The 25,487-nt window shown below is 60.7% G+C and overlaps 2 protein-coding genes across 6 annotated transcripts in view; one reads left to right on the plus strand and one right to left on the minus strand.

Moving 5' to 3' along the window:
* Window positions 1-9,123, plus strand: NT5DC2 (5'-nucleotidase domain containing 2). Its single transcript, XM_023620317.2, has 14 exons — window positions 1-324; window positions 4,201-4,385; window positions 4,568-4,642; window positions 4,913-4,968; window positions 5,104-5,197; window positions 5,417-5,545; window positions 5,657-5,717; window positions 5,798-5,900; window positions 6,021-6,122; window positions 6,316-6,397; window positions 8,228-8,314; window positions 8,397-8,537; window positions 8,621-8,685; window positions 8,769-9,123. The coding sequence occupies exons 1-14, from the start codon at window positions 93-95 to the stop codon at window positions 9,028-9,030; spliced, it is 1,674 nt and encodes a 557-aa protein (XP_023476085.1). The 5' UTR covers window positions 1-92; the 3' UTR covers window positions 9,031-9,123.
* The window catches only part of STAB1 (stabilin 1), a 27,345-nt gene continuing 10,862 nt past the window's right edge, over window positions 9,005-25,487 (minus strand). The window contains exons 20-69 of one of the 5 annotated variants that reach the window (XM_001493227.7): window positions 25,326-25,421; window positions 24,992-25,078; window positions 24,355-24,466; window positions 23,710-23,896; window positions 23,507-23,600; window positions 23,238-23,396; window positions 21,850-21,945; window positions 21,062-21,157; window positions 20,877-20,924; window positions 20,562-20,692; window positions 20,280-20,391; window positions 19,788-19,865; window positions 19,601-19,699; window positions 19,369-19,467; window positions 19,081-19,212; window positions 18,732-18,860; window positions 18,498-18,554; window positions 18,010-18,093; window positions 17,298-17,493; window positions 17,093-17,188; window positions 16,959-17,004; window positions 16,791-16,867; window positions 16,450-16,575; window positions 16,192-16,265; window positions 15,969-16,043; window positions 15,593-15,715; window positions 15,235-15,282; window positions 14,937-15,014; window positions 14,676-14,822; window positions 14,097-14,237; window positions 13,944-14,003; window positions 13,378-13,554; window positions 13,208-13,294; window positions 12,958-13,107; window positions 12,802-12,858; window positions 12,512-12,713; window positions 11,980-12,129; window positions 11,788-11,892; window positions 11,527-11,634; window positions 11,251-11,444; window positions 11,012-11,156; window positions 10,799-10,932; window positions 10,547-10,712; window positions 10,354-10,463; window positions 10,139-10,258; window positions 9,904-10,053; window positions 9,721-9,825; window positions 9,487-9,633; window positions 9,289-9,405; window positions 9,005-9,209 (exon numbers count right to left, since the gene is read on the minus strand). In XM_001493227.7, coding sequence (XP_001493277.1) covers window positions 9,153-9,209; window positions 9,289-9,405; window positions 9,487-9,633; window positions 9,721-9,825; window positions 9,904-10,053; window positions 10,139-10,258; window positions 10,354-10,463; window positions 10,547-10,712; window positions 10,799-10,932; window positions 11,012-11,156; window positions 11,251-11,444; window positions 11,527-11,634; window positions 11,788-11,892; window positions 11,980-12,129; window positions 12,512-12,713; window positions 12,802-12,858; window positions 12,958-13,107; window positions 13,208-13,294; window positions 13,378-13,554; window positions 13,944-14,003; window positions 14,097-14,237; window positions 14,676-14,822; window positions 14,937-15,014; window positions 15,235-15,282; window positions 15,593-15,715; window positions 15,969-16,043; window positions 16,192-16,265; window positions 16,450-16,575; window positions 16,791-16,867; window positions 16,959-17,004; window positions 17,093-17,188; window positions 17,298-17,493; window positions 18,010-18,093; window positions 18,498-18,554; window positions 18,732-18,860; window positions 19,081-19,212; window positions 19,369-19,467; window positions 19,601-19,699; window positions 19,788-19,865; window positions 20,280-20,391; window positions 20,562-20,692; window positions 20,877-20,924; window positions 21,062-21,157; window positions 21,850-21,945; window positions 23,238-23,396; window positions 23,507-23,600; window positions 23,710-23,896; window positions 24,355-24,466; window positions 24,992-25,078; window positions 25,326-25,421 — 5,664 coding nt within the window. In that variant the 3' untranslated portion in view covers window positions 9,005-9,152. The remainder of the gene's footprint in view (window positions 9,210-9,288; window positions 9,406-9,486; window positions 9,634-9,720; window positions 9,826-9,903; window positions 10,054-10,138; window positions 10,259-10,353; window positions 10,464-10,546; window positions 10,713-10,798; window positions 10,933-11,011; window positions 11,157-11,250; window positions 11,445-11,526; window positions 11,635-11,787; window positions 11,893-11,979; window positions 12,130-12,511; window positions 12,714-12,801; window positions 12,859-12,957; window positions 13,108-13,207; window positions 13,295-13,377; window positions 13,555-13,943; window positions 14,004-14,096; window positions 14,238-14,675; window positions 14,823-14,936; window positions 15,015-15,234; window positions 15,283-15,592; window positions 15,716-15,968; window positions 16,044-16,191; window positions 16,266-16,449; window positions 16,576-16,790; window positions 16,868-16,958; window positions 17,005-17,092; window positions 17,189-17,297; window positions 17,494-18,009; window positions 18,094-18,497; window positions 18,555-18,731; window positions 18,861-19,080; window positions 19,213-19,368; window positions 19,468-19,600; window positions 19,700-19,787; window positions 19,866-20,279; window positions 20,392-20,561; window positions 20,693-20,876; window positions 20,925-21,061; window positions 21,158-21,849; window positions 21,946-23,237; window positions 23,397-23,506; window positions 23,601-23,709; window positions 23,897-24,354; window positions 24,467-24,991; window positions 25,079-25,325; window positions 25,422-25,487) is intronic. The other 4 variants (XM_023620311.2, XM_070237403.1, XM_005600576.3 and 1 more) reach the window with 4 other exon arrangements.

Consider the following 25,487-nt stretch of genomic DNA (forward strand, 5'->3'; position numbering starts at 1 on the left):
GAGGAGCACGCGGCCACCGTGGCGGGCGCGCAGGAGGAGGGCAGCGGAGTGGCCTACGGGGCCGAGGGCTGCGCGGGCGGCGCGCAGCGGGCATGGCGGGTGCAGGGCTGCGGGCGGCCGCTCGGCGCTGGCTGCCGTGCGGAGGCCAGGGCGGCCCGCGAGCTGCCTCGTCCTCGCCCTCCTGTCCTGGCTGCGGCCCCCCAGGCCCCGGTGCCCACTGCCCGGGCGCTCCGCGCTCCGCGCCCGCCCCAGCGCCCACCGGCGGCGCCGAGCTCAGCGCGCACCTGTGGGCTCGTTACCAGGACATGCGGAGGCTGGTGCACGGTGGGTGAGCCGGAGTGGGATGAGCCCCGGGGCGAGTATCCCGCGCGGTGGCAGAGGCGCGCCCGCCGACGGACAGACGGACGGAGCGCCAGGGCACCGCCCCCCAGGCTGTCCCGGGCGCCGCTCTTCGGGGGAAGCGCCCCGGGGCGGCTCGCCGAGGCTCCGGGGCCCGAAGCCTGGGCGGCTTTTCGCGAGAGGCTCTAGCGGGTCGTCCCGGGGCCTCTGGTGGGCGGGCGGGAGGTTTGCTCGCGGCTCCGTCTGCAGGAGCTCGGGGTTCCTGAAGCAGCCGCCGGAACTGGGGCCTCTGCCGTCTTTGCTCGTTTTTCCGCCGCGGCGGAAGCGGCCCCAACCCCTTGTTCTCTCAGGAGCCCTCAGTTGGGGCGGGAGTACCGGGGGCAAAGCCCGCCGGCGGCGCTGGCCGGAACGGGTTCCTAGGGACTGCCCGACCTCAGTGGACGTCGACTAGACTTTTCCGACACCTCTAGATTACGCCCTCGAGCTCCAGAGCGCTCTCAGCCCAGGAGAGGAAGGTGTTGGTTGGAGAAGCGAGACAAAGTCGCCCCAGTTCCTTGGAATCCAGAAGGGCCGCTACATGCTTGGCCAGGGCACTTAACCTCCTCTGTCCTCCTCTCCCGTAAAATGGGCTGATGAGGCCTGAGGCCTCCTCTCAGACAGGGCAAGCTGGAGTGTCCTGGTGAAGCCGGAGAGCTGAGGGTGCTCCATGTGTGTCCGCGGTCTCATGGGGCCCTGCCTCTGCAGCAGACAGATGCCCTTTGGGTCTTGGCCCTATCGCTGAGCAGCTGAGCGGTGCTCAGCCAGCCTCACCCTCTCGGACCCTCTGTCTTATGGCATAAAACACAATCCTGGGACCCCCTCACACACAGGGTGGTGTGTGATGACTCAGAAAGGACCACGCCCAAGAAGGGGCAGGGGAGCTTCCGCAGGAGCCCCCTGGTGTGACACCATCTTTCATTGTCTGATAGGACAGAGTCGCCCTGTCTGGAAGATTCCAACTGGCTGAATGGGGGCTTCCACTCCAGCTGTGTGGGGACCTGAGAGTGATGGGTGGATGGGACTATCTCTTGAGAAGCTAAAGGCAGAATAGTTAAGACCCCTGAGGAATGGTGGTTTTGGAGCCCTTGGGCCTCTGTCAGGAGCCCACCCTCAGTGGAAGGGGTAGGCCTGGGATGCTGTTCAAGGAGATGTCTTTGCTCTGGGCCTGGAGACCACCCTCTGCAGAGCAGCCTGAGAAGCCCGCCTGGAGGTGTGGGACATAGGGAGGTCTCTTGGGCTTTGTCACTCAGGTCTCACCCAGATTTTCAGATCTTCACAGAGACACCCCCCCCCCCCAAGCTCCTCTTGATGTGGAAGGGGCAAGGTCATTTCCAAGATGCCATGGTGAGCACTAGGATAAACCAGCCTTGTACACCTGGGTCCTCACTCTCCCCTTCTGGTTGGGTTTTCTGGGGGAGATTCTGGGAGCCAAGGTGTGCATTGGGCTGATGCCTGTGGGCAGAACTTTGCCCCGAGGCCAGCCCCTCCCCGCCCCTGCTTCACTACGGTGACACTGGAAGGCTAGACCAAGGGGCTGAGTGATTAAGGCAGGCCTTAATCTCAACCTCATTGCCTACTGCAGGATAGTTTGGAACAAGTGACTTCACCTCCCTGAGCCCCAGTTCCTTTTTCTAGATAATGGAGGAATAAGTGTAGCTACCTCACAGGATTGAAGTGAGGATTGAACAACTTGAGGCTTTAAGGCACCCAGCAAGTGCACCTAGCAGCAGCTGGGGGGATGGCCCCACAATGAGTCTCATGGCTGCCATGGGAGGAGTTGCCCCTGGATCCTGGAACCTCAGGCAGGCGTGGGAACTGGGGACCAAGGAGGAGAAAGAAGGGTGGGGGCTGGACAGTGAGACCAGTGAACTCGGGAGGCCAGTGCAGGTGGGGGCACATCCTGCTCACCTGGCCCTGTGTACCACCACAGCCCTGTGGAAGGGAGTGGAACCTTGTGGCCCCCAGAGCTATGGTTTTCTCAGTGCAGAAATCAGGTTAGGAGGCCAAGCCCTGTGGGCTGCTTCCTCATCCTGCTTTGTTCCTGGGAGAATTGTCCATTCCTGGGAACATCCTCAAGGGCAGAGGCAAAAGCTTGGACTTGGCCGTAACTCTGTGCCAGTGAAGGGGCTGCACTGCCAAGCAGGCCCTACCCCTCCTGGGGAGGCTACTGGACATCGTATCAAGAATCACAGTTGGTGCCCAGGAACTCAGGACCATGGGGAGGGCAAGGCCCAGGGTCCTAGTGACACCAGATGAGGGGCATCTCAAAAGCAGCTCCCTAGAGAGCCAAAGTCGGCTGTGTCTCACATGCATCGCAGTGAGGAGTATTCTGTCCGCACCCACGAGTCTGTGAAGCAGCTGCTCTGTGCCATGCCTAGGTTGGCCTGGGGCTCACAGAAACCAGCCACACCTGTTCCCGCACCCACACCCTGCACTTGGCTCCAAAGGAAAGGGGGTAGGGGAGGAGCCCGTGTTCCAAAGGGGCCTCCGAGGCTAATACTAGGAGCGTGGGATCTCATCAGCAAGTGTCTGCCTCTGAGCACAGGCAGCTACCGGCCGTGCTGCATGGTCAAGGGCTTCTGCTTCGAGGTCAGAACTGGTTGTGGCTGAGACAGGAATTTGTGGAGGCTGGGACTGTTTGGGCCTTAGCCGCAGGCTAGAGGTCTCAGGAACAGGGCCAGCTGGAGCCCCTGCAGGGCAGTGCCCTGTACACCTAGTTCTGCCTGCTCCCCTCTCTCCCTGCAACCCCTGCGCCTTGAGTGAGGCAGGGAAATCCAGACCGGGGAGGTGGGCTCCAGAGGTGCATTGCCCATTTAATCCTACGTTTGCCATGAGTGCAGAGCAGGAATGCTGCACAGAGCATGTTGTATACGACCCTCTTAGTAATTCTATAGGTTGGTACAGTTTTTCTTCTGCCTTTAGAGATAAGGAAACAGGCCCAAAAGGTGAGGTGACCTCCCTGAGGTCACAGTCATAAGAGGGAGGGTTGTCAGGTCTCTTGACCTCAAAGCCCGTGTCCTTTCCCCATCCACCTCTCCCACTCTACAGATGAGGAAACCAAGGCAGGTGAGCCTGGGACCCCTCAGCCTCATCCGCCTCCCTGGGACCCCAGAGCCCACTCTGCACAGTGTCCCACTCGGCCTCTCAGGAGCAGCCAGGGGCTTGAGGTGGCTTCTTCTAGGGAGCAGTCTAGGTAACGACCCAGAACATGACATCGCAGGTCCCGCCGCTCATCCTGCCTGTTGTCCAGCCTGTCGTAATTAGCAATGTTCCCTGGCTAGAGGCAGCAAATGTCATTATACAGGCTGGCAGGCAGCTGAAATCCGATTAGAGGGGCTTTGCTCCACAGGCTGTGACAGGTGCTCAGAGCTGGGGGCCTGAGCAGCAGAGGGACTACCCAATACCACACCCCTCTCACTGCCGATAATGTTCATTCTAAGTCCCAACCCCCAGCTTCAGGCAAGGTAGAAAGGGTCGGGGCATAGCCATGTCTCCGATGGGGCTTATGAGAGCCTGGAGGAGGCCTGGGCTCTCTGCACCTGGTGGGCTGCCAGTGATGGTGTAACCCAGGACCCACAGGTAGAAGCTCCAGCTCTGAGCTTGGCCCATTGTCTGCTCTGCCTTACCCCAACCATGTGACCCTGGGCAAGTGACTTCTCTCTGAGCCTCAGTTTGACCATCTGCAGCATTGAGCTAAGAGCACCCATCCTGGGGTTTTTCGTGAGGCTCCCAGAGCTAGGCACCTTGAAAGTGCTCAGTAACCATTTGCTGTTGCCGTGAGGATGTCATTGTCCTCATCATACTTGGATCTCCTCCCCCTAGATCTCCTTCCCCCTGAGGTCTGTAGCCTCCTGAACCCAGCAGCCATCTACGCCAACAACGAGATCAGCCTGCGTGATGTCGAGGTCTATGGCTTCGACTATGACTACACACTGGCCCAGTATGCAGACGCACTGCACCCAGAGATCTTCAGTGCCGCCCGTGACATCCTGATTGAGCACTACAAGGTGAGGCTAGCCAGGCAGGGGGCCCAGGCCCTGGAGGCCTGCAGTGCCCAGCTTGGCCTGACCCCAGGCTGAGTTATGTGGCTCCCCTGGGCAGGTGGCTAAGTTGATCCCCTGAGGTCGCCACCCAGCCAGCAAGTCTGGCAGTGCCACTGGCTCAGGCCTGGCCTGCTTTCCCTCAACAGTACCCAGAGGGGATTCGGAAGTATGACTACAACCCCAGCTTTGCCATCCGTGGCCTCCACTACGACATTCAGAAGGTAAGTGGCTAGCCCACTGACTCTCCCTGGCCCCTCTGACTGGCTGTATATCGGGGCTACTTCCTTAGCCCCTCGTCTCCTATGGTGGTGGGGGGGGTCTCCTCATCTGTCTAACCCCTTGGCCTCCAAGCTGTAGCTGCTTCTTGGTATGCACATGATCCCCTTGGTTCCATCCAACTGGGGCTTCAGCATTGGGGCTGGAAGAGGCTGGCTCAGGGCCAATGGCAGACTCCTTCCTCACCACCCATCCCACTCCCCTGGTGCCCCCAGAGCCTTCTGATGAAGATTGACGCTTTCCATTATGTGCAGCTGGGGACGGCCTACAGGTCGGTACTGACTCTGCCCTGCCCCCTCCAGCTACTCCAGATCATACCCTCCTGCCTCCCCCCACCATTCCCCACCCTATGCTGGGGCCTGGGCTCAGGACCACTCCGGACTGATGACATTTGTGCACCACCCAGGGGCCTGCAGCCTGTGCCGGACGAGGAGGTGATTGACCTGTACGGGGGCACCCAGCACATCCCACTGTACCAGATGAGCGGCTTCTATGGCAAGGTACTTACTCCATCTGCCACTCCCAGGGCAGCCAGCTCAGTGATCTCACTGTGGGTGCTGCCTCCCTGGCAGGTGGTGTCCACCTCCCAGTGAGCCAGTCTTGACCCACAGGCTGCACCCCTCCACCAGTGATCCAAGGCAGACTTGGAGCCCCTGGTCTCCAGGACTGGGGGTGGGGTGGGGCTGGAGGGGTTGCTGAGGCAGTGGCCTCCTCCCCAGGGTCCCTCCATCAAGCAGTTCATGGACATCTTCTCACTGCCGGAGATGGCACTGCTGTCCTGCGTGGTGGACTACTTCCTGGGCCACAGCCTGGAGTTTGACCAAGCGCACCTCTACAAGGATGTGACGGTGAGGACACTGGGCCTGCCTTTCCAGTGGCAGGGAAGGTGAAGTCCAACCACAGCAGGGCAGGCCCTCCTGGGCCCCACTGCACCCTCACCATCCCTCCACTGCCCCCAGGATGCCATTCGAGATGTGCACGTAAAAGGCCTCATGTACCAGTGGATCGAGCAGGACATGGGTAAGGTTGGACCGGAGCTGCTGCAGCCTGCCAGGACAGGGGGCAGTGCTGGCCCTCACAGACCCATCTCCCCCTGTTAGAGAAGTATATCCTGAGAGGGGATGAGACATTCGCCGTCCTGAGCCGCCTGGTGGCCCATGGGAAACAGCTGTTCCTCATCACCAACAGTCCTTTCAGCTTTGTGTGAGTCCCACCCTGCTGTGGGAAGAGGGAGCAGGACAGGGCTGGGCAGGAGGTAGGCAGGCTGGGAGCCTCCCTCAGACCACCTGCCGCCTGTCCCACCTCTGCCCCACCTCTGCCCAGGGACAAGGGGATGCGGCACATGGTGGGTCCCGACTGGCGCCAACTCTTTGACGTGGTCATCGTCCAGGCAGACAAGCCCAGCTTCTTTACCGACCGGCGCAAGTATGGGCTTGGCAGGGGTGATGGGGCCAGGGAGTGGGGACTGGCCTTTGATCACTGCCCGGTGTGCTTGGGGTGGGCACAGTCCCCTTGCTGCCTTGTGGCCCACATGAGCAGGTGGGCCTTTGCGGAGTGGGGAGGTGCCTGGCATGTGGCCCTGCCAGACTGGAAATCAAGCCCTTTACCCCGACCCTAGGCCTTTCAGAAAACTTGATGAGAAGGGCTCTCTCCAGTGGGACCGTATCACCAGCCTGGAAAAGGGCAAGATCTATCGGCAGGTGAGGGCCATCTGCCATCTAGGTGGGAGTAGCACCTGATTGGGGCCACAGGGCCTAACCAATTCCCAGGCTGTAGAGGGGGCAGTGGCATGGTCTCCTGGGCCCTGACCAGCCACCACACATCTGCTGTGGGTCTGTCCCCTCACACCATGGCCCTACGTCCAGGGGCCACCGAGAAATGGCTCTCAGGGCACACGCCTGAGCATTTTCGAGGGCTTGGCCTCTGGGTCAGGCTGCCTGTATTTGAATTCCAGCTCCACTACTCAATATCAGAGGGAGCCTGGCCGAGTCACTTGGCCTCTCTACACCTTGCTTTCCTCATCTGTAGAAGAGGTATAATACTCAAGTTGTGATGTAGAACCCTTAGATTGGCTGGGCATTTGCTGCGTGCCCGATAAATGGCACTGTTATTACTTGGGCTGAGCACTCTGCTGCAGCCAGACAAGCCTGGCTGGGACAAGTGCTGGACTGGTGGGGGTGACTCAGAGGCCTCTGGGGAGACCCCCTTTCCTGGCTGGCTAGAAAGATGAGAAGGGAGCTGGTGCTGGGCCAGGGGTGGGGGCGTTGAGCAGGAGGAGATTAAGGCATTTGGCTCTGGATGGAATGCGGAAATCCTGGCTGAGCTGAGCTTTTGGGAGTGGGGGTTCCAGAGGCTGGGGGAGGGAGGAAGCCAGCAGTTGGACCAGGAGTACAGCCACAGGGACAGGAAGCAGCCTTGGGGTGCCCAATGCTGAGGCCTGGCCTGCAGGCAGTCCTCCCAGCCTGCTGGCCCCCATCTCTCCATGGCCCCCTCAAGCATAGGCTCTTCCCCTGGCTCTGAGGGCAGCGCTCTCCTTTGTCTTGGCACTTTGGCTGAGCCTGAGCGGGGTGGGGAACATGTGACTTTTTCTTCCTTGGCAGCTTTTAGACTTTTCTTTATGCCTGATGTTCTGAAATTTCATTGTGTGTGTGTGTTGGATCCTACTTCATTCTCATCTTTCTCTGCTCGCTCTCCCTTCCTCTCTGTCTCCTGTTGCTGGAACCTCAGGTCCATCCTGCCTAACTCAGCACCTGCACCTCAAGATTCTTCCTCTTGGTTCAGGCACATCCTCAGCCCTCTGCCCACTCATACCTCCCTCTTCAGAGGGCTCTCCTGCTCCTCAGCCTCTTCACTTGAGCTTATTTCAACAATTAAGTCTTTCACAACTACCTGTTGCCCCAGGGCTTTCATATTCCTGGGCCTCTTACAAGCACAGACTGCCTCTAGTAACTCCTTTTTGCAGGATGTAAATTCTTCTCATTTCTGGGGTGTGGGCTTCTGCCCCAGCAGCTGCTGCACTTCCTGCCCCCCGTTTCTACTCCCCTGTGAGCTTCCTCTGTTGTCTTTGAGCCTGGCTGAGAGTTTTATTCTTTTCTCCAGCTTTGGAGCAGGAGGGGCAGACAGCCTCCCAGTGAGGTCTGCCAGTGGTCTGCTGGATCCCTCTGGGCTCAGGCTGGGAGGCCGGGAAGGACGTCAGGGCCACGGTTGCTGCTGCAATCTGCTTCCCACAAAGAGAAGACTCAGGGCCACAAGGAGGGGAGGCCCTGGAGGCACAGGGTACCATGCCAGGCCTACAGGAGACCTTCCTGCAGCAGGCAGACCCCCTTCCTGAGTGTGAGGGGGTGGTGGCGAGGGCCAGAGCCCAGAGGGGACAGCAAGGCCACAGGAAAGGGCAGCCCGGCATCCGGCTGGAGGGGCTTGTGGCCTTTGGGGATTTGGCAGGACTGGTGGAGAACAAGGAGTAGTTCTGGCAGCCCCGTGGGAGCCCCCTCGGCACACTGGGCTCAGCAGTGTCCCCCACTTCTCCCCAGGGAAACCTGTTTGACTTCTTGCGCCTGACGGAATGGCGTGGCCCCCGCGTGCTCTACTTCGGAGACCACCTGTACAGTGACCTGGCGGTGAGGGGGGAAAGCCTGGGCCACAGGAGGGAGGGAGCCCTCCTAGCTGGCTCTGAGCCCTGTTCTCCACTCCGCCCACCAGGATCTCATGCTGCGGCACGGCTGGCGCACAGGTGCCATCATCCCTGAGCTGGAGCGTGAGATCCGCATCATCAACACGGAGCAGTACATGCACTCACTAACGTGGCAGCAGGCTCTCACGGGGCTGCTGGAGCGCATGCAGGTGCGGAGGTGGCGGGGACCTCCCGGGGAGGAGCCAGGCTGCCACCTGGGCACACATACCCAGCGCACACCTTGTCCCCCCAGACCTACCAGGACGCCGAGTCGAGGCAGGTGCTGGCTGCCTGGATGAAGGAGCGGCAGGAGCTGAGGTGAGCGGGGTGGGGCCGGGGCAGGAGTCCCGGCCAGCCCCCTCCTGTCCCCCGCCTCGAGTGCCCCTTGTCTCCCTCCCCAGGTGCATTACCAAAGCCCTGTTCAACGCTCAGTTTGGGAGCATCTTCCGCACATTCCACAACCCCACCTACTTCTCACGGCGCCTCGTGCGCTTCTCCGACCTCTACATGGCCTCCCTCAGCTGCCTGCTCAACTACCGCGTGGACTTCACCTTCTACCCGCGGCGCACACCCCTGCAGCACGAGGCGCCTCTCTGGATGGACCAGCTTTGCACCGGCTGCATGAAGACACCCTTCCTCGGCGACATGGCCCACATCCGCTGAGGGCACCTTTATTGTCCGAATAGGCTCCAGCCCCTTTGCCCCGCCCACTTGGGGCCTCTGTCCAGACAAGCAATAAAAGTGGACTCCCTCCTGCTTGTGCCTCTGCTTCAGCCCAATCCGTGTCACTTGACTGCGAGGATCCTCTGAGTGTCAGGGAAGTCCTCCTCCAGGAGCGAGTCCTGGGGAGAGGACCGTTTGTGGCTGGGCCAAGACCAGGCCCTGGGCCCACTTCCCCATCCCCCTGCCTCCCATACTCACGTCAAAGGGCTCACAAAAGGCATCGTGGCTACCAAAAACCGGGTTGGGGACAGAGACCAGGGTCGGGCTGGTCCCTTCCTGCCATGGGGAGAAGTCATCATCAGCATCATCTTCCGCCTGAGAAGAGAGGTAAGTTGTAAGGGGCCTCGAGCAAGATCGGTGGACCTAGACCCCCACCAACCCCCAGCCCAACCCTACCTGGAAGGCAGAGAAGCCAAAGCCTGTGGCCTTCCCTCGGGCTCGGAGGTAAAGGGCTCCCGCCACCAGGCCCAGCAGTGCTCCAGTGGCTACCACAGCCCCTGCACCTACTGCCACAGATGGGGCCTCAGGTGCCACAACTGCGTGCTGAAACAAGGAGAGCATCAAGGACCTGGCCAGAGCCATCCTTGCAGCTCTGCCTGACCACCTCCCCCCAACCCACCACCAACTCACTGGCTGGGGGGGTGCCAGGAGGGGGCTGGCCAGAGCATGGATGATGCCATTAAAGGCCATGATGTCCCACACGATGACACGGCTAACCACAACTGCCCCTGGGGCCTGTAGGAAGACCAGAGTCAGGCTCAGTAGGTGAGTGAGGGCTGTGGCCAGCAGGTGAGGGGCAGCGGCCAGACTCACCACAGGGACCCAAGTACTGTTGTCAGGACCCACGTCACTGATGACAAGGCTGAGGCCTGAGTGGGCGGGGAGCATGGTACCCTGGCTGGCATTGGTGCTCAGGAAGGTGGTATTGGAGGCATGCAGCTCCAGGTCTGGGCCACTCAGCGTCTATAGGCAAAGCAAGGCCTGTTGGCTTGGGCCAGCCAGAGGGAGCAGAGTTGGCTCTGGTCTGCCCATGCCCCCTGCTAGTTACCATGTTGTCCACAAAGCCTTCATTGACAGGGACGAAGAGTGTCTTATAGGTGAGCTCATCATCCAAGAAGTCCAGGAAGTCAAGACCCCGCGGGGTGGCATTGGCATAGCCCAGCAGCATCTGGGAGGGTAGGGAGACAGCACTGTGGGCAGGCTCCCTTCCCAGGGATCCCAGCTACCCCTCACCCCCAGCCCTGAGGTTATACCCCAGCACACCCCGTAGAAGGTGGAGAAGTTGGCAGTGGTGGCCAGGACATCAAGCAGCTTCCCATTGCACACGCTGGTCCCATCACCCACAAAGCCATCACGGCATTGGCAGGCCACGTCTGTGGGAAAGGTAGGTCAGTGGGTTGGTGGATCGGTGGGAAGGGGCAGAGCCAAGGGGTGGGGTGTGGTGGGGTGGTTGCACCTTGCTCTCGATAGCAGTAGGCATCCCAGCGCTCTGACAGGTTCCCCCGGGTGCCCAGGCTGACCACGCCCACCTGACCATCACCACAGTCTGCCGCAGGGAAGACGACGGGGTGGGCAGCTGAGCCATTGGCCAGCCAGCCCACGAGGCACAGGTGGAAGCCCAGCTGTAGGGGCAGAAGGGGATGTTAAGACCCCAGGCCCAATCAAGGGACACCCATAGGCTTGGCCCAGACTCTTGGGCCTTACTCACCTGCTGGGCAGCAGAGAGCTGAGGCAGAGAAGCAAGGACAGCTCCCTGGGCCCCACATGCCGCCTCAGCCTCTGAGAAGTTCAGACCATAAGGGCCGCTGGTGGCCTGGAGGTGGAAGACACCAGCCCGTTTCTCTGCAGAAGGAGGGATGCAGGGTCAGCCAGCAGTCCCTGAGGTAAAGCAGGGGCACTGGAAACAGGCAGGGAAGCACACCCTGGAAGTGCAGGTCAGTGCACACGGCGTCCACGTGACAGGGTGGTGGCTGGCCCAGGCAGCGGTCCACAGGCGGCTCAGGCTCCTCCAGACACTGCAGCCCATCACCCACATAGCCAGCATGGCACACACAGCGCCGTGTGTTCTGCGGGGAGAGAGCAGGTGGGTGCCCTTCAGGGACTGGGGGAGATGCTCTGTGGCACCTCCCCAGCTAGCTGCTTGGCTCCCTGCCTGCTCACCGGGCCAGTGTTCAGGCAGTCCGCGTGTTCACTGCAGCCCCCGCGGTGGCCATCTGCACAGGGGTCACGGGCCCGGCAGCTCCAGCCATCACCCTCATAGTCGGGCAGGCAGGTGCAGGTGACAACTGTGCCAACCTGGCTGCAGTTGGCATGCTCACTGCAGCCGCCATGCCCATCCTGGCAGAGATCTGCCACTGGGAAAGGGAGGAAGGGGTTGGACCAAGTGACAAGAGGGGAGGAGGGCCTCCCACCTCACTTCCCCACCCACCTGCTCACCTGTGCACGTGCGGCCGTCCCCTTCATAGCCCAGGCTGCACTCACAGCTATTGCCCACACGGCACACGGCCTCGGGTGCACAGGGTGGGGCACACACGGGCTGCAGCTCTGTCCCCCGGGGCCCACAACACATATCTAGGTTAGTAGCCGCCCTCCTGGACGCCCCTCCGGCCTCCCTCCCACCCACCCTCACTGCCTCCACTTGGTGTGTGCAAGTGTACACAAGCATGCAGGGTGGGCACAGGCACATGGGCCACTCACCCAGCTGTACTTCACAGCGTGACCCAGTCCAGCCTTCATCACAGAAGCAGGAGCCAGAGCCCCCGAGGCCCTCGTCACAGTGGCCATGGGAGGTGCAGCGGCAGGCTGAGGAGAGGAACAGGCAGGAGGACGGAGTTGGCACAGGGGCTAAGGGAATCAGGGAGCAGAGCAGGGTGGGGCAGGACAGCCCACCTTGGCAGTGGGGCCCAAAGGCTCCTGGGGCGCAGAGTTCACATGCTGTGCCAGCAAACCCCGAACGGCACCTGCACTGCCCGCTGCCGCTCATGCCATCCATGCACACGCCATGGTCACTACAGGGGCTGCTGGCGCCACCAGGGCAAGCTAGAGGATGGAGTGGGAGAAGTGAGGTGGGGCCAGGGGACTACACACACACGTGCATCCCCAGCCTAGCCCCACTGTCCATCCTCCACCCAGTGGCAGCTGAGGCTCTTCCAGAAGCAGCAATCCACCCAAGTCCCTGTGCTGCTGAGAAGCCTCAGCCACCGTGCCCTGGAGAACACCCAGACCCCCAGCACCATCTACATACTCACTCTGCCTCTTAGAGAATTCCCTCCTGGTAAAATGCACTCACTCACCCCAGACCTGCCCCAGCCTCTGACCACCCCATCACCCTTTCTCAGGAACAATGGCCAGAGCTCTGCCCTTGGCTATCTTGGGGGCCAGAGGAGCCAGTCCTCAGCATCTGCAACCTCAGGACGCTCACCTCGGCACTCACTGCCATAGTGGCCAGGGCAGCAGCTGGGCTTCCAGGTGGTGGTGACACAGTTGCGATGGCAGCCCCTGCCCAGGCCTTGGGGCGGGCCCCAGAGGCTGGGCTGGGGCCAAATGCCACGCAGTGCCAAGGAGTATAGAGGAGGGGACATCCAGAACTTGGAGTAGTAGCGCCAGCAGGCTTCAGGGCTGCCCTGGGCCAAGAGGGGTCAGGCTGCAGAAAACCTGACTTGGTGGGCCCCGGGCCCTGGCCAAACCCCCACCCAGCTCCCAGCCCCTTACCTGCTCCTGTGAGCCCTGAGGACAGGGCGGTTCCAGCCCGCAGATGCTGCAAATCTTCTGGAAGGAATGGAGGCCAGCACAGCAAGGTCAGGTAGATGGACAGGACAGGCGGGCCTGGGCCCCTGCCCATCCACTTCTGGCCTACAGCCCCCTCACCAGATGCAGTGGCCGAGTCTCAAAGCGGTCACAGCGGGCACCAAGGCCAGGTGGCTCCAGCAGCTGGTCAATGCCATAGGCCAGGCCACCCTCAAAGGGCAGGTGCCGCTGCACAATGCGGGCATCATCCTCACCTACCATGAGCTCACCCTGCAGGCAGAGGTTGTGGGGGACATGGGAGTCACAGGTGCACTGCAGCCCCCCTCTGCTGGGGCCCCTGCCTCCCTCATTCAAGCCTCCCCAGACTCACCGGCCGGGCACGGCTGCAGGAGAAGGAGATGGGGGTCCCGTGCATAGTGCGGAGTGGGCCCAAGTTGGGCAGGTCAGATGCCAAGGCCTGAGCAGATGGAGGCACGATTGGAGCTGGGCAGGCAGGCTGGGTGGCAGGCAGTGGGGACCAAGGTCTTGGGGTGCACCCACCTCGACGTTTCGGATCACATGGCCCCGAAGAATGGCTGCCAGCTTGTCCCGGTGGTCTTCATGGTACAGCCAGGCCTGTTGATCACGTGGCAGAGCCCGCAGGGCAGAGTCTGTGGGCCACAGCATTGTGAGGGGCCTATGGGACCCATCTTGAAGCAGGGGCAGGAGGCCAGCCACCTGGCAGGACAGAGCAGAGTGTGGCAGTCAGAGACCAGGGAGGGGCTCCAGGGACCCAGACAGCCTTCCCAGCAGCCACACTCCTCTGTAGCCATCCCAGGCAGATAGACATGGACATAAATGCAGGGATAAATTTGCACACACCTTGACCGCTGTCAGGTTTGTGGGCACACTTCAGCACACCTCAGTGCTCACATTGAGAGGCTCATGCACGCAGATGTGGCCTATGCACACAGACGAGCTCACTCACACAAGGGATAGGTTTGTACACGACTGGGTGAGCACAGACAGGGGAGCAGACACACAGTCGCACACACACAGTCACCAGCATACACACGCTAACACGTGCACATATGCCATTGTGATAGGCCCATACAGGGGAGCAGTACCGTCACAAGGCTGCTGAAGATCTTGTAACCGAAGCTCTCGGCAGCGGCGGTGACGTTTCTCTGGGGAAAGGCGCTTATGAGCAGTGAGTCAGGTGAGGAGGGAGGATCCCAGCCGCCTGCCTTCCAGGCCCCAGGCCCATGTCCATGTCATACCCGCGGGATTGGGGCAGCGTCAGGCTCCCAGTGTAACGCGTCGGGCGGCAGTAGGACACGGTCGATGAAGTGCAGGATACCGTTCACCGCCTGCTGGTCGCTGCTCACCACGCGGGCGTAGTCGTTGATGTATATGCTGCCCTGGGGGCGGGGCAGGGGCATATGGGGGCGGGGCCTGGGGCTGAATGAAGCCGATTGGTGGGGTGCTCGGGAGCTGTGGGTGGGCCAGAGGCGGGGATGGAGCCTGGGTTGGGCGAGTCTTGGGGCGGAAGGTGGCTGGGGTCTCACCTCCCTCCCTGAGAGACAGCAGCCGCGCTGGACACGGACCCGGCCGGTGGGAGCCGTCATCGGCACAGGGCCAGGCTCAGAAGTCCTGAGCCCGGGGACATGCCTGTGGTAGTGGGCAGTCTGCGCCCAACTCATAGCTCTCTCATCAATGAGAGCCCTCCCTGGCCCAGGGGAGGTGAGAGAGTCTTAACGCACAGGCGTGCAGGAGCGGGGTTTGAAAGCAGCTGAGTCCTGGGTCTGCGGAGAGCCGTGCTGGGACCAGGCCGAGCCGGGGGCAGGGCCTGAGCTCACCTCCCTCTCGCTGAAGCGCAGCGGGTGTCCCGAGAGCGTGGTGACATAGCCCTCCTCTAGTAGCTCCTGGCTCCGCAGCTGCCGGCACCCGACCACGTGGTAGCGGAACACGAGCTGGCGCTGGGTGCGAATCCGGGCTAGCTCATCCTGGAGTGGGAGTCGTGAGGGTAGAGGGGGGCCCTGACTGCCGCCTCTCTCCACACAGTGCCCACCCCCTGGAATGTCCGTTCCTCCCCAGCGTTGCTCTGGGGGCTGCGTTACCTGTGACAGGTTGGTCATTAGATCTGCGTGCGGCACGAAGATTGTGAAAGGCCCGTTGCCCTTGAGCTCCTTGTATTCCTGGGAGGATGGGGGAGCAGCTTGAATGGAAGAGGGGCAACCTGGGACCATCTCCCAACTTGGGGCTTCCACGGACACTCCAGGAATGACTGGGACTCAGAGAGACCAGACCAGCCAATCCCTGACCAAATGAGAACACGTAGGCCCAGAGACAGGAGGGACCTGCAGATCAGAGAGGCGAAGGCTGCACCCAGGAAGTGGAGGCCAGCTGGTCACTCACCAGGAGATGGAGGCTGAAGAATGAGGCATGCCTGTCCCGAAGGAGCTCCTGGGGGGAGCAAGGATCCGTTCAGATTTTGAGTGGCCCCCATTGAGGCCCTGGTGCCTGTCCTAGCACCTGTGGCCCAAGGTCTGGCCAAGGCAGAGATGAGGAAAGGAAAGCCAAGGAGGTCTCAGCTGGGGTCAGGATTAGTTTCATGGATCACAGCTGAGTCAGGCCCAGGTAGAGTCAGAGGTCAGGCTCAGGGTCATGGTCAGGGCTAGGATCAGGATCAAATATGGGATCTTAACCAATATCACAGGTCAGGCCCATTGGGGCGTAGCCAAGGTTGGGTCAGGGGTCGGATGGGCATCATTACCAGGCCGACTCGGGCACGGCAGCTGAAGCCATCACCCACAGTGTGGGCTGCATCGCAGGTGCATGTCCTCTGGCCATCCCCTATGCTTTTGCACACGGCGTAGGGGCTGCAGCCTCCATTATTCTGAGGCAGGGACAGGAGAGAGAGGCATCAGAGGCTCCTAGGACTCCTCTGCCCCAACCAGCCCTGGGGAAGGGGCTGTGAAGTTCTCTGTCCAACCCCCAAAGCCCTGCTTCCTACTGGTCAGTCAGAACTGAGATTGCGGGGAGGGTGGCTCCCTCTTCAGAGGCCCTTAGGACCCTGCTGGGGGTGAGGAGGGCTGGTTCCTGCCTCAGTCCCCTCCTCCTCTGAAATGGGGTAGGGCTGGGGGCCTGACCTGGGAGCAGGGGTCCAGGAGCTCACAGGTCCGGATGCCATCCCCACTGTAACCCTCGCGGCAGCTGCAGGAGACCTGTCCCAAATCCTGATCAGTGGGGCTGCTGGCACCCATGAGCGGGCCAGTGCCCTGAAGAGAAGTACCCCCTCCCCGGGCCTTGTCTGAGGGGGCACCACCCTATGGTGGGGTGGCACAGCCCCAGGGTCAACCCTGTTGTGCTGACCTGCTGGGGGCCTGTGGGGATACATTCAGCATGCAGGTGGCAGCCTCCATGGTGGACGAGACAGCTGTTAACTTCTGAGAGAAGAGACGCCAGGATGAGAAGTGGCCCTACGTGGCTCCTGCATTCATCTGTCCATTCAAGTGCTCATCCCCCACCCTCTCAGCACCTCAGTCCCCATGTCCCTGCCTAGTCTGACTCAGGTCACTGAAGCCAGACCCCTAGCCCCACATACACTCAGGCTGGGGATCCCAGCCTCACCTTGGCACAGTTCCCCATCACCAGTGTAGCCGTCCTGACAGGTACATGTCCGCTGCCCAGGTGCCACCTTGGTGCAGTTGGCGTGAGGAGAGCAGCCCCCATGATCATGGGCACAAGGGTCCACCTCTAGGGGTAGATGATCCCAGAGAGTTGTGAGGAGCAGGCACAGGGACAGAGTGGGACAGGGGAGGAGGGCACATGAGAAAGTAAAAGGTCAGAGGGAGGAGTGAGACCTGAGATGGGACAGGGATAGAGACTGGACCTAGGGGGAGTGGAGAGAACGCTTCAGGGAAGGCCACCCCAAAATTTCAGGGGGGCCTGGGGCATCGGTATGGCTGGACCTGAGCAGTAGATGCCATTGCCCGAGTATCCCGCGGCACAGATGCAGGCTGGGGCTGTAGCTGAGTCCTGTACGCAGCTGGGATGGACAGCAACAGCTCAGCCTATGCTTGCTCAGACCCCAGTCCCCACACCCACTTGCCCACCTGCCCCAGGCTGAGCTCACTCACTTGGCATTGGGGTCGCACTTCTTCGGGCACTGAAGGCCAGTGATTTCTGGAAGGCAGGAGGACGGTTCTGGTCATTTGGACCCAGGAACCACCTCCTCAGGAGTCACCCGCCTTTCCCCCTTGGGGCCACTCACTCTGGTCACAGCGAAGGCCCTGCCAGCCCACGCTACAGACACAGCGTCCGTCCCCGCGCAGCCCTTCCTGGCACAGCCCATGGGCACAGTCACACACTGGGAGTGGGACAAGGGAGGACAGGTGTTACCCAGTGCTTTCGTCCTGCTCCTGCTGGGGTGTCCGCTGCCAGGATGCCCACATTCCTACCTGCTCCCTAGTCCTCACCTCCAGTGCAGTTTGGCCCGTAGCGGCCCAGTTCACACATCTCACAGGCTGTCCCATGGAAGCCCTCTTGGCAGCGGCACTCCCCACTGCCCAGGAGCCTGTCTTGGCACTGCCCGTGGCCTGAGCACACACCTCCCAGACCCCCCGGGCACGGCTCACACAGTGTGCCAAAGAAGCCGGGGCAGCAATCAGGCACCTGCAAGGAGGGGTGCAAGGAGAGGTCCGGCACAGGCCAGGACAGATGTCAGGGGGAAGGGAAGGTTGGGGCAGGCAGAGGTCATCTTGGAGCCACAAAGCCATAGCGCAAAGCAAGTTGGACCCAGGGAAATGGAGCCCACCTTCTATAATCCTCCCCATGGCAGGGGTGAGGAAACAGAGTCAAGCAGGGAAGGACTGTGCTGGATCCCATCGAGAGGGGCAGAGCTGGGCCCAGATGCTGCCCCTGGGGCTTGGTTGATTGTGTCAGCTCCAGGCTGAGCCCCTTTCTCCCTCTCCCCATCTCCACTCCCAGAGCTCATGGCCACAGGGACAAACACTGGCCTCTCTGACCTGGACCTCTCTCCCTTCCCCTTCCTCTGGGGCTTGCTTCACTGTCCTCACCCTAGCCCCAGCCTGCCTCTGCCCTTGAAATCTAATCCAAGCTCCTCCCCTGGGCCCCGCTCCCACCTCCTTCTCTCTGGTCAAAGACTTGGGAGGGTGCTTCAGGGCAAACCTGGATCTTCTTGGCGCATGTATAGGAACAGCCTTGGGAGAAGGAGTAGCCAGATTGGTAGACACAGCTCTTCTTGGGGGTGTCCTGGAAACAAGGACAGGCAGGAGGGTTCAGCTAGTGGCTTGAGTAGGGGCAGGGCAGTGAGTGGAGGGGTAGAGAGCCGGACTACAGGTATCAGTGGGTGAGAGGGACAAACACAGGAGAACAGAAGCATCAGGGAGGGACCAAGACAGACAGAGCTGATGAGCAGAGGGTGGGCAGGATCAGGCCTGGCACAAGGTCACCGGCCTCAGCCACAAGTCCAAGTGAGGCCTCCTCTGGGCAGACCTGTGCCCAGGCCTCCTGGCCTCTCCCAGCAAGTGGAGCAGCCCACACTGTTCCAGTTCCCCAGGCCTGGGTGAGCAGAGCTGGGCCCCGGGGGCTTGGACAGCTTGGCAGCAGTGAGAGCAGGCAAAGCAGGGACCGAGTTGTGCTAAGCCCGGGCTCACCTCTAGCTTGAAGCCCTGAGTGCAGCGGAATTTCCGGGTGCAGTTTATACATTTCTCCTGGGGGTTGGGAAGGCAGAGCGTCAGGGGGTCCTGTGGTGGGGCCCCCAAACCCACCTTCCTTCCTCTAGGGCAGGCTGACAGCTCTTCCAGCCCTGACCTAGTGCCCCTGCCCCCCAGCCAGCACCTCCCAGCTCTGAACTGCCCGACTGTGATCCTCTGTCCCCCGCCTCTCACCCGCAGGGCCTCAGCGTGGGTGTGCAGGCAGCGGCTTGAGCCCACTGTCAGGACCCCTGACAAGCCGAACAGTGAGCCACCAGGGGCCTCCAGCAAAGGGCCTTCCAGTGGCACATGGTTCACCTCAGGCTGGGGAGTGGGATAGGAGGCTGAACCCACCCCACCCCATCACCACCCTCACCTCGGGAGCTACAAGGCCAGGGCTGGGGGTGTGTCCACAAATGGGGGGCTCTCCCAGGATGGGCAGTCCCTGGAGCAAACGTTGGAGGCTCCCAGGTAGGGGAACTCCAAAGAGAAAGGGTCTTCAAGAGCAGGGTTCCCTGGGGTAGGATCTCCTTGTCCCCCAAACCTGGCCGCTATGGTTGTAGAAGACGAGCCAGTGGGCGGGGCCCAAAAGGGAGTTGCGGTGTCCCCCCCTCTGCAGGGCTTCCACGGAGAGCGCCTCCCCCAGGACCACGTGGTGTCGTACTGTGTCTACATCCTGAGGGAAAGGAAAAGTTCAGGGGGTTCCAGGGCCACCAATTGCCCTGGACAGTGCGTTCCTCCCCGTGTCCGTTTGCCGTGGGACGGCAAGCTCCGGCTCAAGCTCCAGGCCTTCACCCTCCTCCCTCAGCGGCCCCTGTCCCAGTGACCTCACCAGGCTGCTTCTGTTGCCCTGGACCTCCAGAGAGTGGTTTGTGGGCACAAAGATGGTGTAGGCGGTGGCAGCCTCAATCTGGGGCACCAGCCCGTGGTGCTAGGGGCAGAGGGCCGGGGTTAGGGAAGGGCATCATCGCCCTGAGTCTGGACCCTAGGAGCCAGCCAGCCCCCTCTGCACCTGGGGGAGGGCACCCTTGACAAGCTGCTCCCCTCTCTCTTCTTGATCTTACCTGCAGCAGCTCCCGGAAGAGGCGGAAGGCAGGCACCGAGTCCAGTCGCTGCAGCAACCCCTGCCCAACCGGCATGGCCCCTTTCGGAGGCAGTAGGACCTGGCAAGCAGCATGGGGGGCTGGTCAGTATGCCACTGCCTCTCGGCCTGCCTGGGAATTTCCCTGCGCACAGCCCCTCCAGGCATACCTGACTGAGGACATGTAGGACACCATTGGTAGCGAGGAGGTCAGCCACGTCCACACTGGCGTTCTGCACCCAGACCCTCTGTAAGGCAGCAGGCAGAGCTCAGACACAGGTGGACACAGGTGGACACTTACGAGTGGGTGCAGGACCAACAGAGAGGCTGCTGGGCACACAGTCGCCCATTGGTAGCCTCCAGCCTGGCCCAGACACCCTCAGACTCCAAACCCATCAGATGGGCACACAGACTCTTAGCAAAGCCCATGTGTGAGAGACAGGGGTGCACATGCAGACAAAGAGGAACAGACAACCCCTGGCAGGGCAGTCACTGCCCAGCAGCAGAAGTGTCCTGAGCACACCCTCTGAGCCTGGTCCTGGGCAGGGCGAGGGGGCCCTGATCTTGTCCCTTGGAGTCCCTGGTCTGGGAAGCCTGCAGCCACTCAAATTCTCTTCCATGCCCCACATGGTCCCCTCTGTTGCCCAGAGTTCACCACATACCCCACTGATGTTGTGAATCTCCCAGCGTGTGGTGGGGCTCAGGGTGGCCACATCCTGCCCGCCCAGCCGGGCCAGCTCCTCCTCGGAGAGGGAGCCCTGGAGAAAATGGGCCCTGAGGGGGCACAGTTTGGGGGACCATGGAACCAGGTTAGTGTAACCTACAGAGACCCCTAGGACTGGGCTCCACACCAAGGGGTGGACACATGCCAGGCTGGGTGCCTCTGGGGAGGGGCTGGGTCTCCCACAGAAGACCCCTCCCGGGGCCTGGCCCTGGCTGCCCACCTGACCAGTTGGGGCAGCATCCTTGGCTGCAGCCAGAAGGCCTGGTCCTCAGGGCTCAGCCTACGGATGGCAGACTCAGAGGGCACGAGGGCTGTGACTCGGCTGTCGGCAGGAAGAGTGATGCCGGCACTCTGTGCACGCAGTGTGGAGGGGGACAGGAGGAGTGAGGAAGGCAGCCACCATCTTGAGATCATCTGCTCCAAGCCTCCCGGCCTGCCCCCCACCTCTAGCTCTTGGAGATGTTATGCAGTGCCCCTGCATCCAGGGAGGCCTCCTAGATGGGAGCTAGAACCCCAGCCTTCTGCCCTCTCCTACCTTGATCCACTGGTAGAAGACAGAGAAATGGGCATTTGCCTCCAGCTCCTAAGAGGAGGGAAAGAGCTGAGGTCACAGGCCCAGGGACAAACCCAAGTCCCCTTTCCCTCCAGGGCCCCAAGCACTGCCCATTCCCGCCTGAGGTGCGCGAGAAGATTCCTCCCCAGCCATAGGGAAACACTCACCTGGAAGATGTCTCCGTAGCAGCTGAGGCCGTCACCCCCATAGCCAGGGGGGCATGTGCAGACCCGTTGACCGCCCCCCACTGCCCGGCAGGTGGCCTGGGGTGGGGGTGGGGCAGAGAGACATGACCCTCCGTTCAACACGCACATGGCCAGCTGGACAGCACCCATCCTCCATCTCTCTATTCACCCTTGTCGCCCATGCTCCTACTGTCTCTCTGTCCAGCCACCTGTTCCCACCATCTGTCTCTCCATCCCTCCAGTCTGCATTCATGTTGCTCCTTTGGTGTCCCTGGCTCTGCTTTCCAAGACCACTGAGCATTTGACATGAGTCACTCCACCCCATCGTGACAGATGGGTCCAGGAAGCCCAGGGCTGTGGGACGTCCAGAAGGCTCTGGACCCTCAGTAGAGTCCTGAACTGAGAGCAGGAGGAGCTAGCCAGGCCAAAAGCGTGGCGAGGTGAGGGCTTCCAGAATACCGGGGTAGAAGTGTGGTGGTGTTAGAGCAGAGAGAGGTCAGGGCACAGTGAGGAGCTCAGAGTGACTGCGGGAGCATGGAATGAGGGGTGCTGAGAGCAAAGGTGGAGAGAGGAGTCTGGGCAGGGGCCGGGGCCTTGGTAAGGAGGACTAAAACTATATCCTGTGGGCAAGGGGGTGACCATGGTTAGGATTTGGGGTTTAGAAAGATTCCAATCCTGACCAGAGACAGGGACACACAGAGAAAATGTGAGCACTGCAGCCAAGGCCCCCCGAGAACTTCCCCAGGGCTCAGAGCCCCCTCACCCCTCACCAAGTCATGGCAGCCACCGTTGCCCGCCCGGCAGGGGTCGATGGGGCTGCACATGTAGCCGTCCCCTGCGAATCCCAGCTTGCAGGTGCACCGGCTCTGGGGAGGTTGGGGAGCAGAGGGCCCATCTCACCAGGAGCACCCAACCCTTTCCTCCTCCACCCCTCAGCTCTCAATGGACAGTTTCCCCTGGGGAGGCCTGCTCAGACCCCAGAGGAGCTTCTCCCAGGCCCACCCTTGCAGACCCATGTTCCAGATGGGGAGACTGAGGCCCTGAGGGGTGACTGGCTCTCAGCTTGAGTCCAAGGAAGTGATGGCATTGGCAAAGAAGTGTCCATGAAGACTCAGTGGTCCTCTGCTCTTGGGCCTGGGCCCTGCCAGGGCCATTGAGGTTAGCAGTGTGTGGGCAGTTATTTGCCAAGTCAGCCCCAGCAATGGTGGCTCACATCCCACCTCCAACCCTACCATCCGGCTCAGCTGCTCTGCTCCTTCCCACTGACTGCCAGTGTTCACACTGCAGGTGAGTGACTGAGACTGTCCAGATTTCAGTTGCCCTTGTTTGCAAGCTGGGGGCAGGCATCTCAACCTGCTTCTTCCAGTCCTCAGTTCTGAACTTTAAAGCTCCCGCTAAGAGTTCGGAGCTCCAGCTTGCATGCCCATTTGAGTTCTCACTGCTAAGACCCCACAGGCGGGTGGTTCAGACTATTGTGGAGTGAGAGAATAAGGTCCTGAGCCAGCCAGGCCTGGCCTCCCAATTGGCATTTTAGAGATCCTTAAGTGTCAGCCAGCCCTCAGGTTCGCCAGGCCTGAAATGCTTTACATGGAAGGCTCGGGTCCTGAGATCCTGTGAGTAGATTCTGAGATTGTGCAGTTCCAGAGCTGGATTTCCAAGAGTCTAAAGATTTGGGGACATCACTCTCCTTGGGCAGAGGTCTCTTCCTGCTTTGCTCAGCATTGAATTCCTAAGTCTAGAACAGGGACTAGCGTGTAACAAGTGCCTGGTAACACATGGGGAAGCAACAAATGAATGAATGAACTCATTGTCAGAAAATGATGGTCCCAGTGGTCAGTTAAAGCAGAGAACTCATTGCTTTGATTACGAGAGTCCTCATCTCTGAGAGACAGGAGGCACAGTCTTCTGATTGGGAAAAAATGCTGCTTAGACTGGCAGTGGAATGCACCTTCCTTTAAAACTATCATGGCCCTCACATCTCTTCCAGCACATGGCCACTGCTTTCAGATTGTACGACTCAACATTTCAGAACTGGATTCTCATTTGTGCCTGAGTTTAAGACCCTGAGCTTGAGTTCCTGGAGTCAGATGGGGTAGGAGGAGAGTCCCCCAGAACAGAGACCCTCCACCCTGCTGTCTCTAGGCCTGCTGCGCCTCACCTGCCCAGGTCCCACATAGCTGCAGAGGGCATCAGCATGGCAGCCACCTCGCGCGTCCAGCTCACACTCGTCAATGGCCACACAAACACGACCATCTCCGCTCCAGCCTTTGTGGCATGTGCAGTGGTGGGTGCCCATGGTCCCGGGGACACACTCAGCCTGTGAGAGCCATGGATAAATGACTCAAGGCTGCAGGGGGGCGGGCAGAGGGCAACAGAGTCCCACCTTCCACCCGTGGGCCAGGACATCAGGGAAGGGGCCAGACTGACGTTCTCTGAGCAGCCGCCACGGTCTGGGTGGGAGCAGGGGTTGCTGGGTGTGCAGGAGAAGCCATCGCCCTCAAAGCCATCGAGACAGAGACACCTGGGGGTGGGTGAACCAGGGGCTCCAATGAACCTCTGGAAGAGGCTCAAGGCTGAGCAAACCTACAGTTCGGTTGTGGACTGGGCAGAGGGGCAGCACGAGTCCTCACCTGGCGACACGCCCCTGGGTGACGCAGCGGGCGTGCAGGTGGCAGTGCTGGGCCTGTTCTGTGGGCCCACAGCTCCCTGTGGACTCGTTGCAGAAGCGGCCACTGAAGCCTGGGGCACACGTGCCACTCTGGCACACACCCCCACTGCCTGGACGGTTGTCACATAGACCGTGGACACAGCCGCAGTCTGCAGGGAGGAGATGGGAGCCCAGAAACTGAGGCAGGGGCGGGCTGGCTGGGAGCCTGGATGCAGGAGGGGGAGTGCTGGGAATGGGGCAGCCAGCATAGTTTTGACTTCAGGGTCAAAAAATCAGAGGTCATCCCAGACTTGATGGGGGTGCAGAGGAAATGGAGGGGGGCACTTCTTGCTTTGAGTCACCCCCTTCTAGCTACCCTGCCCCCAACACCACCATCAGGAAGTTCTTCTGTGTGTCCAACCTAACTCTGGCACACTTCAGATTAAATGACATTTCTCTTCCTGGCATGGGTGAAACAGGGATCTATTTCTGTTCCCAAATCCTCCTCCACTCCCTCTGGCCTTCACCCTTCCTCCTGGGGCTCTGTTCCCCTTCTTTGGAGTCCTAAGTCCTCTTCCCAAGCAGACCCTTTTTCTCCATGCAGGCAGCCTGGGCTAAGACCACCCACCTTCCTGGCACTGGTCTCCGTGCTTGTTTGGGTTGGAGCAGATGTGGCAGGCGATGCCCTTGTAGTCTGGGAAGCAGAGGCAGGCCCCATTGCCCCGGACCCCATCACTGCACTGGGGTGGGCAAGAGGCAGGATCAGTCACACAGAGGGGCCTCTCCACACCCTCTCCCCCAACACCCCTCCCCTCCATGGGCTGACTCTGAGCTCTTGCTCTCCCCAGAAGCCCTCCCCCTGGAAGACACCTTCCAAATCACTGATACTGCCAAAGAACCAGCCCCTAAAAGGCACCTGGCCCTGGAGGCTCCATGGGTGACTTCTGCTCAACCTAGAACCACATAACTGCTGTGTTCTTCCATAGCCAGGTGCTAAAGAAACCCTGATATTACAAAGCGCTAAAATAGAACACAGGAAAAAAACTACAGACAAATAGCCTTTATGAAAATAGATACAAAAATCTATCTAACTATTTCTAATTAAAATAGTAAAAATAATTGGGTCCAGCTTCCACTGCCTAGACGTGAGGAACCCAAGGCCAGAGACAGGCAGGCTTGGCTCAGACACACAGCCAGTTACTGGCCAACTCGGGAGGGAGCCCCTGTCTCCCCGACACCTCACCCCAGGGCAAGAGGAGACTCACATTGCCTTTGCCATAGCAGGGGTTGGAGAAGCCCCCAGGACACTGCGCACAGTCAGGCCCAAAAAACCCTTTGCAGCAGCCAGGTTTCTGTAAAAGAATGTGTCTGAGGGTCCAGGAGGGTCATGCCATCCCCACTGCCCAGGCTGCTTCCGCTCCTTGGTCCCATCTCTAGAGCAAGGGGGTGGGTGAGGCCCCTCTGTGACACCTTTTCCACCACTAGAATGCACCACAGCTCTCTGAAGAGGGCAGCTCACTCAGCCCCAGCCTGGGGGCCCCAGAGGAGAAGGCAAGTGCCCTAGGTCACGAGGGAGTGAGCACCCATGCTCAGGCTCACCAGGATGGTCTGGTTGCAGTAGCGGGCACAGCCCTTCTTCAGGACGTTGAGCCCACTAGGGTCATAGGTGTAGACACACTCCTCAGGGAAGATGTCCTGGGTGGGCCGTGCAAGGCTGGTCAGCAGGCGTGGGTCCTGGGCTGGCCTTCTTTGCCAGGCTGC

This window comes from Equus caballus, chromosome 16, assembly GCF_041296265.1.
Source record: "Equus caballus isolate H_3958 breed thoroughbred chromosome 16, TB-T2T, whole genome shotgun sequence".
Taxonomy (NCBI): domain Eukaryota; kingdom Metazoa; phylum Chordata; class Mammalia; order Perissodactyla; family Equidae; genus Equus; species Equus caballus.

Coding starts and splice junctions, on each gene's coding strand:
- NT5DC2 (XM_023620317.2), top strand. CDS start 93: ATGGCGGGTGCAGGGCTGCGGGCGGCCGCTCGGCGCTGGCTGCCGTGC. Junction 5,198..5,416: donor TGAGCGGCTTCTATGGCAAG/GTACTTACTCCA, acceptor CCTCCTCCCCAG/GGTCCCTCCATCAAGCAGTT. Junction 6,398..8,227: donor AGGGCAAGATCTATCGGCAG/GTGAGGGCCATC, acceptor ACTTCTCCCCAG/GGAAACCTGTTTGACTTCTT.